Genomic DNA, 18,626 nt, shown 5'->3' on the forward strand with positions numbered 1-18,626 from the left:
AAAATATGACTTAATTTTAATTAATACCATTATTTAATCTAAATTGGTAAAATATTAACATTTGCATACATAACAATAATTTTTGATGACCCCCTCTGAGGCTCAGTGGTAAGAGCGCCTACCTTTGGATCGAAAGGTCCGAATGGTCGTGAGTTCGAATCTCACCAGGGTCAGAAATTTTTCGTTTATTATAAATTAATAAATGAAAATAGTTTCTGTCCTTGTGGGATCGGTACTCACCGGAGGGACCGCAGATGTTCGGATACAATTAGCGTCTCTTTGCAAAGACAATGACGTCGACTTTGCAATGTAACAAGACACTTACTCAACACACACAGTACACAGTACACATGACGGTACCCAACTACAAAATTTTACCGTACCTACGTATAAAAAAAAATAATTTTGATGGTGGTAATTTTGAATAAGTACTTTAGTTTTGAATAGTGATTATGCTACAAATTTTCGATGTTTTGTTATAATTTTTAGCTATTTTGTTGATTAAAGTGATGTATTCTTTATTGACCCTTTTACCAAAAACTATTTTTCACACATAATAAAAAAACACTAAAATATTAACATTTTACCAATTTAGATTAAATAATGGTATTAATTAAAATTAAGTCGCATTTTAATTTTTTCTACAAGAGCTCTCGCAATTGACATAATTTCACAATTCAAATTCAAAATTTTACCAGAAAAATCATTTTGTCAAAAATTCAAAGTATACCACTACTTTTGTTTTTCATCCTCTTTTCAAATGCGAAATCCATTTTAAAGAAAATTAATATACAAGGTGTTTTTTGGGTCGGAATATTTACACAATATTTTTTAAACCGGACCTGGATTTTTTATAATTGTAAATAAATTAATTCATTGGACACCTAAAAGAATATTCGCGTATCGCGTCTTAAATATAAAATCAATATACAGTGAGGTTGACAAGTTGTAAGCTGTATTTCAATTTTTTTCTACTTAGAGCTCTCGCAATTCACATAATTTCCGAATTCAAATTCAAAATTTCACCACAAAAATCATTTTGCCGAAAATTCAAATTATACCATTAAATTTAGTTTTTCATCCTCTTTTCAACTGAAAAATCCATTTTAAAAAAATTTAATGTACAGGGTGTTGTTTTGGGGTCGGAGTATTTTTCCAATATTTTTAATCCGGATCTGGATTTTTTACAATTGTAAATAAATTAATTTATTGTACACCTTAAATGATATTTGCGTGCCATATATAAAATAAATATACAGTGTGGTTAAAAAGTTATGAACAAATTAAGAAAATGGCAAAGTAGATAAAACACTCAGTATCTTTGTTATTAATGGAGTAAGATCCATTAAGTATAGTATTTTTGAGATCGCCCAGGTGTCCTCTTTCTACAGTTAACATATTATGTTACTTTCCCAATGAAACACCCTGTATATAAATAGTTGGTTTTTAATTCCTGGGTTTGCGGTCTGTTATAAATAAAACACTTGATTTTGCTTAGACGTTTCGGCTGTTTGCCATTTTCAATAAGCACTTTTAATTGTTAAACATTACACTGTTAACAAACATATCGTCGGCTTACTGCCAAAACCCACTAACTCCATTTTTAAAATTTTGAGAGATCTACTTTTTAAACTTTAATTTGAAATTGTCATATTTTTCAGTTCTTAAATAATTTTTTTAAATTCAGTCGATCTTCAATTTCAAATTAAAGTTTAAAAAGTAGATCTCTCAAAATTTTAAAAATGGAGTTAGTGGGTTTTGGCAGTAAGCCGACGATATTTTATATACAATACACGTAATATTTTAAAAATTTAAAAAAATGCACATCATGTTTCTCTAAGATGTTATGAGAGAATGCCAGGCATGGGCATTGGACATAAAAGCACTTCACAACGGTTTTGGATGGTGGTCGTAAAATCAAGACGATAATATGCAGGAGATCAAGTTACATAATATACGAAAAAAATAAATCTGACTATGTTTAATGTTGTTCTGAAGCTATTTCCTTGTGGCATTTTTATAATTAAGTATTTTCTATGGGAAATAAACCACAATTTTACTAAAAAATGAATTTATTAACGTTTGTAAGACCAAATACTTACGATGTCGGGATAGTATCACGAGGTTTTTTCCTGGTTTTCCCTCGTGATTTACTATGGAATCTCTAACGCGAGAATTTTACTGTCATCGTTGCATTTGGTTGTCTTTTTAAAGACAGATCACATGCTATGATTGTTTTGCGACGGATATTCTTGAGTTGGGATTGATTTCATGTAATCGAATGAACTATCTTTTAGTAAAGTCGTCCCAGGAACGCAACTCATAAATATTGGCGATATCATTTCAAAGTCTTCTACTTTAAAATGTATAATATACGTCTCAATTGCCAATATAAATGAGTCAGATTAAATAAATTATTAGAAGAATTTTTTTACTTAGTAACAACATTTTTGTTTATTTTAATAGTATTTTGTATTTTGACAACGAAACCCGATTTGGGCTTCGAAACGTTAATAAATTCATTTTTTAGTAAAATTGTGGCTTATTTCCCATAGAAAATACTTGACTATGTTTAACTTTCAATAATGGGAGCAAGATATTTTGCAGTTATGATATGAAATATGAATACTGAGGTGCGTATTTTTTTTTGTATTTTATATGGAACAGAGGCTTGAACGCTAAAACAAGGATATTCGTTAATGATAGAACATTATAATAGAACAGAGTATTTGAGATGTGGGCATATAGAAGATTTTTAAAAATAACCTTGGTTGAAAAGATTAAGAGACAACCACGTTTTGTAACCGAATGAAATAAAGAAAAATGAGATATTAAATACAATTAAAATAAGAAATTTACATTATTTGGAAACATGTTATGAGAAATGAGATATGTGTTTATGTAGATCGTTATATAGGAAAAGATACTGGACAGAAGAAGCTTAGGACACTGACATATATCCTGGCTAAACAAAATTGATGTAATGATACAAACTGCAACTCTGTGGAGTTGCTATCAGAGGTAGCACGTAACAAAAAAAAATTAAAAATGCCGTATTTAAAGTGTTGACCAACGGTGTGCTTACAACCACACTCAATTTATCAAATTGTGATATATATTGGAGAGATCTTTAATATCAGTTTTATTATTGATACAATTTTGGTCTTTCTTTATGTGGATGATCTCCAATATACATCTTTTGTTAAAATGTGCTCTTTTTCCAGAATCTGTACATTTTCAAAATCAAAACTATGGTTATTTTCTACAGAATGTTTGGCTAAGGCTGTGGTGTTTATTTTGTTTGTTTGTACACTATGTTTGTGTACAACAATCCTTCTATGTAGATATTGATGTGTTTGCCCAATGTATGTTGAATTGCAGTCTTTACAATTTACTTTATACACAACATCCGACTGCTGATCTTTAGTAACTTTGGGTTTAAATTTTGAGAAATATTTTCCGGATGTTTTAGATGATTTATGTCCAACATTGATATCATATCTTGCCAACATTTTCGAGATTTGTTCGGAGAATCGATTAATGTAGGGTAGGGATATGTAGTGTTTGTTTGGATTGGTGACATTACTATTATTATTGTTAGGTATGGTTTGAGTTTGTTTTAGATTGGCATTGGAGTTAGATTGATTTTTGATCATGTGAATTCTTTTTTTAATTAGACGGTTGTAAGATTCTGGTGGATAATTATTTTTTTCTAAAATATCAGTAACTTTTCTCAGATTTTCGGAATAATATTGTGGGCTAGATAGTTTAATTGCTCTGTCTGTAAGACTGAAAATAACACTTCGTTTGTGACTTACAGGTGCGTTGGTGTTAAAATTTAAATATCTTCCGGACCAGACATCTTTTGTAAACCAGTTTGTAGTTATCAGTCGGTTACTGTTGTTATACTCTAAACTTATATCAAGAAAGTTAATTTTGTTGTTTTCCTCTAATTCGGTGTAAACTGAATTTTATTATGAAAGCTGTTAAACATGTGGAGAGTATAATCATAATAACCTCCTATTGTTTGTGTACAATTCACGGATTATAAATCTTGTAAGTCAACTATTACAGTCATTGTTATTCGGTAGTTGATAAAATTACTGTCTGCACAATTTGGAAATATAGCCAATGGATGTAATGATGGTGAAATGATTGTGAAAAGCAATAGTTTTAAGTACCTAGGATCGGTATTACAGAGTAATGGAGAAATAGATGGAGATGTATGCAGTAGAATTAGGGCTGGATGGATGAAGTGGAAAGAAGCGAGTGGTGTGTTGTGTGACAGAAAAATTCCAATGAAGCTGAAGGGAAAATTCTATAAAACAGCCATAAGACCGGCTATGATGTACGGAACTGAATGTTGGGCAGTGAAAAAGAAAGAGGAACAACGAATGCATGTGGCGGAAATGAGAATGCTTAGATGGATGAGTGGAGTGACAAAGAAGGATAAAATTAGAAATGGGTATGTTAGGGGAAGTCTAGGTGTGGCACCAATTGATGCCAAAATGAGAGAGCATAGGTTAAGATGGTTTGGTCATGTTCAACGTCGAGACGTTAATCACCCAATACGAAGAATAGCTGAAGTGCAGATTCCTGGAAGGAGTAGGAGAGGAAGACCAAAGAAGACCTGGGGAGACGAACCATAAGGCAGGACATGTTGGTAAAGGGGATTAACATTGATATGACCCAAGATAGAATTGTGTGGAGAAATGCAATTAGGGAAGCCGACCCCGCATAGGGATAAGGCAAAGAGAATGATGATGAGCCAATGGATGTAACGATAGAAAACAGTAACTTATGCAGTCATCATGTAGAAATCTACAATTAAGTTGAAAATGTTACCACAGCAGCATGCCGCAGTAGAGCCATCTCTAGTATCAGAAACAAATTAATTAAGGGTTTATAACAACCTCAAATAAATAAATATAAATGATTTTGTTCCATATCTCTTTAATGTAATAATTGTTATTTGTTTAATAATTTGTTTAATATATTACTACTTTTTAACTGCACATTTAAAAAAAAATTCATGTTTTTAGATGTTCGAGGTTTAAAGTCCATCCAAGAGGTAGAAATTCTCAGAGAAAAGATTTATGGTGTATTAGAGGACTATACCCGTACCACGCATCCTAACGAGCCAGGCAGATTCGCCAAACTTTTACTTCGTTTGCCAGCGCTAAGGTCGATCGGACTTAAATGTCTTGAACATCTATTCTTCTTTAGGTAATTATAACTTCGTTTAACATATTTTTAATAATGTAGTTCGGAAGCTATTTTTTGTGGCATTTTAACGTTTTAGCATTTATTATCTTTAAAGGGAATTAACCACAATTTCAGTTGAAAATACGTTTATTTTGACGTTTCGGTCTCTACAAGAGCTACTCATATTTTTGGTAAAGTGTTCGTTAGTCTGATATAAATTCCTTTGACATATAATAAACCTATCCGATTACCTATAGTCCATCTATGTACCGGGTGTCCCAATAAGAATGGCTCTCGGCCATATCTCAGGAACCGTTTCTAGTAGGTACAACCACAGTATATAGAGGTTCCACAGTATATAGTATTCCACAGTATATAGAGGTGGAACCTCTATATACTGTGGTACAACTTTAAGAAAAAAATTGGATAACAAAAGTTGCCTCGGGAAAAGCCTGGAAATTATTTTCATAATTGTAAGTCCACCGCTAGAGGGCGTAACTGAATATCAAAAATTTAAAAATCAAAATTTTACAAAATTTGCCTAATGAAAGGGCACTGGAAATCCGGTCATCGTATTCTTCATAAAATTCTGCGCATATTTGATTTCACAAGTTTAAGTCTGCCTTTGCAAATAAGAGGTGAGGGTGAGTGGGAACCTTGTTATGAAAAAATGGCTGTAAGTCCGGTTCTGCTAAATCGATTTTTGAAAACTTGGTCTCGTTAAAAACTGCTCTTTTTCATCAATGTAAGAGTTATAATTTTGAAACAGCGTAGTAAGTAATATGCCAGCTAGGAGGCGCTATTTTATTTTTTTCAGAAATGTTTTCTTTGGAAAATATTAAATGCAAGTATGCATTTTTAATCCTGTATTACAAAATTAGACCAAATTAGCAACAGAATAGCGAAAACCGCATGTCGATACCTTTTTCTCTATCTCGAGATATCTTAAAAACGTATAAATTAGAAACATAACTGATACTGTCACCGGTAAACGAAGTTAAGGAAATCAAAGTGGAAGCAAGTAGTGTGCTATGGAGCGTAGCACTTGCGGAGTGCCGACAGAAGTGAATATTTCCTATAGATTCGATTATATTCGGTTGGATTCAATTGGATTCCATTCGATTAGATTTAATTTTATTTAAGAATATATCAATTATGCCTATAATTTAATATACCCAATTTAATATATATATATATATATATATATATATATATATATATATATATATATATATATATATATATATATATATATATATTTCAAGTATTCAACTGGTGAATGCAGAGGTTTAATCGGTCATGAAAGTTGGCACAAAAAAAAACTGACTTCTAGTTTTTTTTTGTGCCAACTTTCATGACCGATTAAACCTCTGCATTCACCAGTTGAATACTTGAAATTTAAATTGACGGTCGTATGCTTTACAATATATATATAATTATTAATATGTAGTGACTGTTAATAATACAAAATGAATAATTTTGGGGAATGCAGTCAATGTGTTTTGGGCTGATTAAAAGTGAAACACTTTGAACTTTTGTCGAGCTTTCGGATAATTTATTTCCTTTATCAAGACAATCTAAAAATACAAATGTTTAAATTTAGATGAAAACTAGAAAAATAAAAACTTACTGCTCGTGGTTTACAAAATAACTAACATACTTATGAAAAACATAAAAATTCCTTCTAAAAAATATAAATTGTAAACGTAAATTAATTTTGAAATATGTCAAAAAGACATTAATCAAATGTAGTTAGACTACTTTAATAACTCGATAGATTGGGAAAGAAGTTAGTTAAAAGTGTATAAAATAATGATATAAAGATGTAAGCAAATTTGAAGTTATAATTATTAGTAAAAAAAAAACTGATAGTAATGTAAAACACGTTGATTTAGAATGTTATAAATATTTTTCTTTTGATACTATTTAGTGAAATTTTAAAAATTAATAAGACCAAATTGTTTATAAAATGCATAAATTAGTAATATCAGATCTCAAAATTAAAGTCAAAGTTAGTTAGTCAAAGCCAAAATGTTATTATAAATAATGCTTAGATTATTGATATCAGATTTCTTATTAATACAATTTGATTTTTTTATCCAAACCATTTCTTTAAATTGTCTTTTATGTAAATTTACTTCTCTTTCCAAAATTGTTGCTTCTTGAAAAATGAAAACATGATCCTCATTAATAACATGCTCTGCCAATATATAAATAAGAAATATCCCTTCTTGTGCATTGGCAGAGCATGTTATTAATGAGGATCATGTTTTCATTTTTCAAGAAGCAACAATTTTGGAAAGAGAAGTAAATTTACGTAAAAGAGAATTTAAAGAAATGGTTTGGATAAAAAAATCAAATTGTATTAATAAGAGATCTGATATCAATAATCTAAGCATTATTTATAATAACATTTTGGCTTTGACTAACTAACTTTGACTGTAATTTTTGCTAACTTTGACTTTAATTTTGAGATCTGATATTACTAATTTATGCATTTTATAAACAATTTGGTCTTATTAATTTTTAAAATTTCACTAAATAGTATCAAAAGAAAAATATTTATAACATTCTAAATCAACGTGTTTTACATTACTATCAGTTTTTTTTTTACTAATAATTATAACTTCAAATTTGCTTACATCTTTATATCATTATTTTATACACTTTTAACCAACTTCTTTCCCAATCTATCGAGTTATTAAAGTAGTCTAACTACATTTGATTAATGTCTTTTTGACATATTTCAAAATTAATTTACGTTTACAATTTATATTTTTTAGAAGGAATTTTTATGTTTTTCATAAGTATGTTAGTTATTTTGTAAACCACGAGCAGTAAGTTTTTATTTTTCTAGTTTTCATCTAAATTGAAACATTTGTATTTTTAGATTGTCTTGATAAAGGAAATAAATTATCCGAAAGCTCGACAAAAGTTCAAAGTGTTTCACTTTTAATCAGCCCAAAACACATTGACTGCATTCCCCAAAATTATTCATTTTATATATATATATATATATATATATATATATATATATATATATATATATATATATATATATATAAGGAGCAAACGACTGTCAATCTGAATAAGAATGAAGTGGACAGTGAAAAGGATAAGGTAACCTTTACACTGTGTAACTTGAAGATGTCAGTCAAAGAAGAGGAGAAAGAAAAGCTCGTTGTTCTACTAATCCATATATTTTAGGAACGTTTCGTTTTGTGTTCACAAAACATCCTGCAAGAACAGCTGCCTTTAGAAGGAAATTGGTTTAACTAATAATAGACTGCTTATCGCAAATAAGCAACCTATGAGAAGTCATCAAGGTAGATTGTATGAAGAAATTTTTTTGTAACTTACATGTGAAGTATTCATTCTAGATGGTATAAGGCAACAGATCCAGAAGAACATGGTCATCCAATTAAAAATCACATTAAAGTGAGAATGGTAACATGTGAAAAGCACGAAAAGTTTTTAGTGATTATTAGTTCTGACATAATATTTAAAAATTGAAAGGCAACGGTTTACAGAAAGTGTAACAAAAAATTGCACCTTTATCATAAATGTGGATAAAAAATTGTAACAAGGTGTAGGTGAACAATGGCATACAAACAACTTGGTGGAAAAACAAAACTTCTTATAAACTGTACTTTTTTTTTTTTTTTTTTTTTTTTTTTTTTTTTTTTTTTTTTTTTTTTTGTGGTTCCTTGAGTAAAAAATATCACAGTCACTAAGATTCCATTGTAGTCACATAATTAAAAAATTATTATTAAATAATATAAGTAGGAAATTTCACCATATGAATATTATAACTTAAGACATCACAAACAGAAATTAAAAATTGGTACCGGTACTTGGTCAATTCGCAACACTTTCCGCCATCTTTCACCTTGTCAGAAACAGCCCGCTCGAGTCGAACCAGTGGGATGCGACAGTCGACAAAACAGAAGGTACTGTCAATTTAAGAAAGAGTGACAAGGGCGCGTAATTTGAAAACGGAAATGTCTGACCAACCAACAATATCTTAGATGTTGGGCCATTATTATGTGATACAAGCAAAAATCACAATGCAGAGTGGTATGTTAGTTTAGTTTCTGTCCGGAGGTTATTAAATAAAGATTGTGAGGTTGCACTAAATAAGAGAGAGAGAAAAAAATAAATAAGGCGAAAAAAGGAAAAACCTTCAAAATAAAATTAAACCCTCTTCCCCTTCCCTCAATAAAAATTATTTTAAATTGGAGAAATGAAAAATAGTATAGAAAAAATAAACAAGCATAAATCTGATCTGGAATGTATGTCTGAAAGCCAAAAGAAAAAGATAGAGCAATACTTCTCTAATTCACTCCTGACACTATAGTACCGTGTCATCCTGACAGCTGGAGTCACTCGATAGAAGTAAGTGAACAACAGTTGAACAGGGTGTAAACCCATCATACCTGAAAAACAGTGACTGACACATAGAAAATGCCACTCCCCGGATCACAGGTGCAGACTGTGGGTGCAAAGAAATAATAAAGGAAACAAAATTGCTCATCTCAGACAAACACCTGAAAAACTGAAAAAAGAAAACATATGGGAGGGTATGTTAGGGTGATTATGTAGTGAGTCACTTATTGTGAAGAATCAATGAATGGTAAATTACACTGAGGTTGTCAATGTCATTACGCTTGTTCATCGTAGCAGGTTCTCGTAGGATCTGGCACATTTCTAAAAAGGTTCGCTTATAGAAATTATTTTCAGCTGCAAGAATCTCGATATTGTCAAAATCTGCTTGGTGACCAGTTGTGAGGACATGTGTAGAAAGTGCACACGAGTGTTTAGAACAGTTGATGTCGCTACGGTGTGAAGTTAGTCGACCCTTTACTGACCTACCGGTTTGTCCTATGTATGACAAATCACAAGCACCACAGGGAATCTTATATACGACATTTGTCTTTTCTAATAATGATAAAGGAGTCTTAGTGTTGGAAAAAAGTTTCCCAATTGATTTTACATTCTTTATTCCAATCCTGACAGGCACTAACCTGAGAAGCCTCGATATGTTGTAGGTGAACTGAGGAAAATATGGCAGTGAACAGTACGTTGTTGATGTTGTTGTGGGAGATATCTGAGAAATTGCTCCTGGTGGATTAATAGGATGTAATACCATGGCATCTGACCCTCCAGTTTGAGTCAAGGATAAAGGTTGTCTTTGATATGAGGTGTTGAATAAAAACCTGTTTACAAGCCACAAGGGATAATAATTTTGTAGTAAGATGTTCTTTAATATTAACAAAGAATCCATTCTGTGAAGAGCATGCGTCAACCTGTGAACTCTAAAACTAAGACCTTGAAGTAGGTTGTGTTTGAACCTCATGGGATGGCACGAGTGATAGTTTAGGAATCTGTTACTGGCCATATCTTTTCTATACCATGATGTACTCAGTATCTGATCACAACCTCGGTGGACCCGCATATCCAAAAAAGGAATGCTGTTATTTTGTTCCAGTTCAAAAGTGAACTGGAGATGTGGGTCATAGGCATTAAAATGCGTTAAGGTGGTCTGAACCTTATCTGGTGGCAAAGCCAAAAACAGGTCATCTACATACCTCTTGACAAAAGGGACGTTATATTCCAAAGATCGTAGCCGATCAGCTATTAAGTCATCTAAAACAAAATTGACCAAAATTGGAGAGATAGAAGATCCCATAGGAGTGCCAAATATTTGAAGGTAATATTTGTCATTGAACACTAAATAGTTGGTATCAAACACCAATTTTAGCATTTCATAGAAAATATCCCACGTTAAGTTAGTATGTCTTTGTATGTCATTCCAATGATTTCTTAGGGTTGATAAAACAACAGTTATAGGTAAATTAGTAAATAACGAAACCACATCGAAGCTAACCAACACATACCCATCAGGAAGTCGGAAATTATTTATGAAGGAACTGAATTTAAAGGAATCCCCAACATTAAACTCATTATCAACATTATAAGTACTGTTAAGTATATTCAATAGAAATTTTGCTAAGTTACCATTAGGAGAGTTAATAGAAGATACTATGGGCCTCATACTTAGTTGAGGTTTATGAATTTTAGGCAGACAGTACAGTCTAGGTGAGTAGCCATTATAAGAATGAAGAGATTTCGCAGTGGAAATATCAATTACATTTGATCTCTTAAGTTGAGTTATATATTTATTAATTTTATTAGTGAAAGTTGATGTGGGGTTATTAGTTAGCGGTTTGTAGTATCTAACATCATCGACCAACACCTGGCTCAGGGAAAGATATTGTTCGCTTCTATATATATATATATATATATATATATATATATATATATATATATATATATAAAAAAACAAAATATGCACAAGATGGAATGCAATCATAGACACGTGTTTCTGACTTATTAGTCGTCATCAGTATGATATAGCTAAACAGGAGCAATGCAACCAATTTGTGGCTATAATGTTAGAAGACCCTCAGGATTCGAGAGCAACAACTAACAAATCCACGGAGGAAGCTACAGCTACCTGAGGCACGTGTCTATGATTGCATTCCATCTTGTGCATATTTTGTTTTTCATACTTATTGCGAGCCATGCCGATATTTATTAACTCGCGCTAACCTCTCCTTGTTTGATTGTTTAAAACGTTCTAAACGTTTGGCATTCCTTGCCTCAGGTAGCTGTAGCTTCCTCCGTGGATTTGTTAGTTGTTGCTCTCGAATCCTGAGGGTCTTCTAACATTATAGCCACAAATTGGTTGCATTGCTCCTGTTTAGCTATATCATACTGATGACGACTAATAAGTCAGAAACACGTGTCTATGATTGCATTCCATCTTGTGCATATTTTGTTTTTCATACTTATTGCGAGCCATGCCAATATTTATTAACTCGCGCTAACCTCTCCTTGTTTGATTGTTTAAAACGTTCTAAACGTTTGGCATTCCTTGCCTCAGGTAGCTGTAGCTTCCTCCGTGGATTTGTTAGTTGTTGCTCTCGAATCCTGAGGGTCTTCTAACATTATAGCCACAAATTGGTTGCATTGCTCCTGTTTAGCTATATCATACTGATGACGACTAATAAGTCAGAAACACGTGTCTATGATTGCATTCCATCTTGTGCATATTTTGTTTTTCATACTTATTGCGAGCCATGCTGATATTTATTAACTCGCGCTAACCTCTCCTTGTTTGATTGTTTAAAACGTTCTAAACGTTTGGCATTCCTTGCCTCAGGTAGCTGTAGCTTCCTCCGTGGATTTGTTAGTTGTTGCTCTCGAATCCTGAGGGTCTTCTAACATTATAGCCACAAATTGGTTGCATTGCTCCTGTTTAGCTATATCATACTGATGACGACTAATAAGTCAGAAACACGTGTCTATGATTGCATTCCATCTTGTGCATATTTTGTTTTTCATACTTATTGCGAGCCATGCCGATATTTATTAACTCGCGCTAACCTCTCCTTGTTTGATTGTTTAAAACGTTCTAAACGTTTGGCATTCCTTGCCTCAGGTAGCTGTAGCTTCCTCCGTGGATTTGTTAGTTGTTGCTCTCGAATCCTGAGGGTCTTCTAACATTATAGCCACAAATTGGTTGCATTGCTCCTGTTTAGCTATATCATACTGATGACGACTAATAAGTCAGAAACACGTGTCTATGATTGCATTCCATCTTGTGCATATTTTGTTTTTCATACTTATTGCGAGCCATGCCGATATTTATTAACTCGCGCTAACCTCTCCTATATATATATATATATATATATATATATATATATATATATATATATATATATATATATATATATATATATATATATATATATATATATATATAAGGATTTCTACGGCTGTCGCCGCCTCTCCATACCCAGCTTCTTTTTCTCGGCCAGCGAGTCTATTCATTCTTTTAACGTGACCGAACCATGTCAGCTGTCTCTTTTCATTATCGTGTATTATAGTTTTTTCCACCTTCATACGTTCTCTAATTGTTTCATTTCTTACATGTTCTAATCTCGAAACCTGACAACTTCTCCTCAAAAAGTCCATTTCTCTACTAAGTAGCTTCTTTTTATTTCTTGCACTTATGTCACAAACTTCTGCACCGTAGATTGTAGCGCTCTTCATTATGCTTTCATATATTCTTCTCTTTGTTTCCTTCCTGATATCTTTGTCCCAATTTAATACATAACATATATGATTTGTCAAACGTAGCAAAATCTTATAATCACCATGAGGCGTTATGGCGATTGTGAGATTTTTAAACTCTTAGCTACGTTTGACAAACTGTACTAGTGATTTTACCCGTTAATTTTAGGATTAACAAACTTTCAAAAAAAATTTTATTTCAAATTTGTTAGTGAATTTAATTATTATTATCTACGACTGGCACAACAATCATAAAATTCACCACGGAAACAAAATAATCAACCTCAAAAAGTGTCACTGTCAAACGAATAGTATATTTGACAGTTTGTGTTGAGATGGACGAAAATGAAGAATCTTTTAATTGTACACCACCAGAAATTGTAGAACTAGCTACAGCAACAGCATCTACCTTAATACCTGAAACATCGAAATCCATTTATAATAAAACGTTATTAAATTGTTATTAATTTAACTGGATTAAAGCGTCATGGGGGCTGGAAGTCAACACAGGTAGCTGAAGGATACATTGATCAGTCTATGAGAAACAAGGCAACCACAGCAGATACTATCGCTAAAGAGATAAACAGTAATATACCATCTTCTTGTTCTACAGCAATCGAGATCCCAAATATTTGTATTAAAAACTCTACTAAAGTTAATGATGATTCTCAACCAATTCAGTTTATTAATTGTACTATTACTAATTTTAATGTTTTTAACAAATAAAGTTGTTCATTAAAAATCTTAAATTAATTAATTTGTCGTAGATAAAGTAGAGTATACTACTCGCAATAATGGCTCTCATTCCCTCGGAATGTTACTCCCTCGCCGCTAACGCGGCTCGGTTCGTAAATATTCCTCGGGAATAATAGCCATCATTATTGACTCGTGGTATAATCTACTATTATATCAAATAAATAAGATGTTTAAAAATGCAATTTGAGGATATAGGTTAAAAGGAATAATGTATTAACAACTTTAAAAAGGTCACTTTTGTTTAAGGGCCCCCCTTTAACGGGAGTACCTATCTAATAATAAATGTTGAGATATGCAAATGAAATTTGGTAAGTTTTAAGAGGTAGTTATTGCGAATTTTTTGACATACAATTAAGAATTTATATTCACCATTGGCGTGCATGCGGGTCATATTACCCTAGCGTTACCAGGTGTCCCGATTTGCGCGGGACGTCCCGATTTTCAGGGGTCTGGGGACGCGTACCGATTTGTACCTGATCGGGACACTAAATGTCCCGATTTTCACCCACGAAAACCTATTGCAGGAGGACTTGCAGTAAATTTTATAACTATGTTATAAAAACGAGGCACTTCTAAAAGCGGCAAAATCGAAAAAAATATAATTTTAATAAAAAATTAATAATTTACTTAATCTATGATTTTTTTTGTAATTTCGTCTGAATATTATTATTATGTAGGATTAAAAAATACAGACTATAGAAACACCTTGTAGTTCAGTAAATGAACGGGAAATACGGCAATACCGTGTAATTTTCAGGATCAACTCCGAATTGCATGAAAATTTGGACGGCTTGTGCCGTTGGTTGCTTTTACTCGGGGGTGACAGTCACCCCTAGTTGGGGGTGAAAAACCGCTCGTTTAAAATAAGTCCGGAGATGGATAAATTGACTAATTCTAAGCAATTTTAATTCTATAGAATTTTAACTTAGTTAATACTTTTTGACTTATTTACGATTGAAAATGTTTCTTTTCGACACAAAAATCACGTTTTCAGGTGATTTTCAAAATAACTCAAAAAGTATTTAATCGACTTCTACATACGCACTTCACCTTCTAGATCATAATCATTCTTTCAATGAAGAGTTTCAAATTCTACATATTCAAAATAACGGCCTTAAGCTATCACTTTTAGAATCAATGGAAATTAATAAATTGAAAAATACAGATATAATTCTGAATGACCAACTCGAGACAAACAGCTCCCCACTCCTCAACCTCTTCAGTTAAAGACTTAAAAAGGCAAACACATTGTAAAATATATCACTTGAGAAAGGCACTTTGCCGAAACAGCTGTCGTAATAACATAGTTGTAATAAATTTTGTGGAAGTATAGAAAAACAAACGTTTTTCAGTGTTTTATTGTGAGATAAAATGAACTTCCATCAAGTAACGGTCGAATCCATCAATTATGAAAAAAATATTCTTAGCAAAAATGTAGTATAATATGAAAAAATGAAAAAAATTGTGAACTCGTAAAGTCTATAGGCCTAGCAAAAGCAAAGTTGTAGCTCATGAAAAATACGTTCTTATTCGTCAAATTCCAAATCAAATATTTCAACCTGAATAACCAAGAAATGAAGCACTTTTCGGGGAAGCCCAATTAAAAATTTTTTAATACAGCTTTATTTTTATGTTTTAAAAAAGTTTCTAGGATCTAAGCGATTTATGCTCAAAATCAAGTTGACTCCTTTTTTTTTTGGTAAAAAAATCGTGAAAATCTCCCCCTACTTAGCACCCCAAATTAAATTAATCGTTACCGCTTTACAAACAATTTACTTTACTTATGTATTTTTAACATGGTTGAAAGGGCCTGAACGAGTCACTAATCACAAGTCTATGCAAAATATGAACAGCCATATTTTAATTAACCAATTTTTGTCTTACAGAAAAACAAAATGAATCTATCATATTTATAAAAGCAAAAACTACCTACTTTTTATTCCTTGAGATTTTTAGTATCCGTAATACTTTTCAAGTAACTTTGAAAAAAGGGCATTTTCCAATACTTTAGGAAATTTTTTTTTATTATAAAACCATTTTTTTTTTCAAAACTAAGCACTCCCAACTGGTAAACCTTTCAGATCGTATAAACAATACACAATACTACCCATATAGAGTAAATGGTAAAGCGGTAACAATTAATTGTATTTACGGTGCTAAATAGGGGGAAATTTTCACGATTTTTTTTTATGAAAAAAGGGGCCAACTTTATTTTGAGCGTAACTCACTTAGTTTTAATGCTGGAGACTTTTATATAAACCAAAATTAAAGATTTTTTTAAATACTTTAAAAAATTATAATAGGGTTTGTCCGAAAATTGCTTAATTTTTTGGTTTTCAAGTTGAAAAATTCGATTTGGAATTAGACGAATAAGAACGTATTTTTGATGAGCTACAACTTTTTTTTGCTTTTTTAAAAGCTACATTTTTGCTAAGAATATTTTTTTCGATAAAATTACTCGAAAAGTACTGACTTAGTTTAAAAATTATATAGAACAAAAGTTTTTTAGAGTTAGTCAGTTGATATATTTTGGGACTTACTTTAAACGCGCATTTTGTTAGCCCCGAGAAGGGGTAACTATATCTGTCACCCCCCAGTAAAAGCAACCAACGGTACTAGTTTAACTTTGAAGTAGACAGTACCTAAGTAGAACCTTAAACCACATTTTCAATCAATTCGGAATTGACTCTGCAAATTACACTCCAAAACGGTCATTTACTGGGCTATTGTTGTTTATTTGTCCCGATCTACAACCCTAAATCCCGATTTGTTTTTGCTTATGTACCGATTAAAAACAAATCGGACCTGGCAACACTATATTACCCTGTCATATTACCCGCACACAGATCACACAGTCACGGAGTTAAAACTACCTGAGGAAAGAAAAGCCAAAACATCTTTTTTATATTGTTATTTTGTATTCACATTGCGAGTTTTTGCCAATGATTTTTCTTTTCTATATTTATAGTTGTACTCGCTTACTCAGCATCCTTTATTTCATAATGTTTTGGCTTTTCTTTCCTCAGGTAGTTTTACCTCCGTGACTGTGTTGGTCGTCGCCCTGAAAGGCAGGATATTCTGACGTTGTTGGCACAAATGGTAACATTGCTCCTGTAGTGATCTTTTTCCAAGTTAAACTGCTCCTTCTTCTAACTTGGCTATACTGTACTGATGACGACTAATGAGTCAGAAACACGTGTCTGCAGTTGCATTCCATCTTTTTATATTGTTAATTTTGTATTCACATTCACATTGCGAGTTATTTGCCAATGATTTTTCTTTTCTATGTTTATAGTTGTACTCGCTTACTTAACATCCTTTATTTCATAAGGTTTTGGCTTTTCTTTTTTCAGGTAGCTTTACCTCCGTGACTGTGTTGGCCGTCGCCTTGAAAGGCAGGGTCTTCTGACATTGTTGTCACAAATGGTAACATTGCTCCTGTAGTGATCTTTTCCCAAGTTAAACTGCACCTTCATCTAACTTGGCTATACTGTACTGATGACGACTAATGAGTCAGAAACACGTGTCTGCAGTTGCATTCCATCTTTTTTATATTTCTAATTTTGTATTCACATTCACATTGCGAGTATTTTGCCAATGATTTTTCTTTCTGAATTACCCTAGCGTCAAATAATGTGATATATTGGAGAGGACACGAATATGAGTCGAGTAAACATAGTGTAGGATTTATAATAAACAGAAAAATTGCAAAATATGTTCAATTCATCAAAGGTATATCAGAACTTCTTCTTCTTCTTTTTCTTTTAAATAGGCAGTACTGCCTTTTTCTTTCTTCAATGGTGCCTTTTATTCTGTCCCTAAAGTGTCATTCGATCTTTTCCTTGGACGTCCTATACTTCTTCTGCCTAACGGTGACTTGTCCCTGGCTATTATTACTATCCCTGATTCAGATATTCTGCTTATGTGTTGATTCCACTCTTATTTTCTGCTCTTTACCCAGGTATTCATATTGTCTACCCCACATATGCGTCTGATTTCCTCACCACTTACCCTGTCCTGTAGTCCTTTTCCAACAATCCTTCTTAAGATCTTCATTTCGTTGGTCTCCAGATGTCTTTGTGTTTTGCTTGTATCTGGTCTTGTTTGTATAATTTGTTTAAGTACCTATATAAGTTTAAGTAACGTACCTACATATACCGCAAGGGGTAACCATAAGCTAACCTCTCGCGTCACGATTTTTGAATGAAGCCCAATACGATTTTATACCCGCCAAAATTCCATACCGAACGATAAGAAGTATTCACTTCAAAACAACGCATAGGAAAAACAATATCAGCGTTCTTAACGATTGGACAATTCGATGTAAATATCAGGATCGAATTATTTTGTAATGCCCCTTTGTCCGCTTCTTCTCGATCGACGATGGTAAATAAATGTTTGAGTGTGGAGTAAAAATATGGTTTTATTGACAGCTACTGAGTATTACACTATAGATGTTGTTCAGGTAACTTTCTATAGTAGACTGCGACCCAAAATAGTCCCTTTGGCTAATTTATAATCTCGTC

The 18,626-nt window shown here is 32.3% G+C and overlaps 1 protein-coding gene across 3 annotated transcripts in view; it reads left to right on the forward strand.

Moving 5' to 3' along the window:
- LOC126878907 (retinoic acid receptor RXR-alpha-B) overlaps positions 1-18,626 on the forward strand; it is a 281,711-nt gene that overhangs the window by 232,252 nt on the left and 30,833 nt on the right. For all 3 annotated transcript variants that reach the window (XM_050641800.1, XM_050641798.1, XM_050641799.1), the window contains exon 8: positions 5,043-5,226. In XM_050641800.1, the coding sequence (XP_050497757.1) occupies positions 5,043-5,226 (184 nt within the window). The remainder of the gene's footprint in view (positions 1-5,042; positions 5,227-18,626) is intronic.

The sequence above is a fragment of the Diabrotica virgifera genome, chromosome 1 (genome assembly GCF_917563875.1).
Source record: "Diabrotica virgifera virgifera chromosome 1, PGI_DIABVI_V3a".
NCBI classification, from domain to species: Eukaryota; Metazoa; Arthropoda; class Insecta; order Coleoptera; family Chrysomelidae; genus Diabrotica; species Diabrotica virgifera.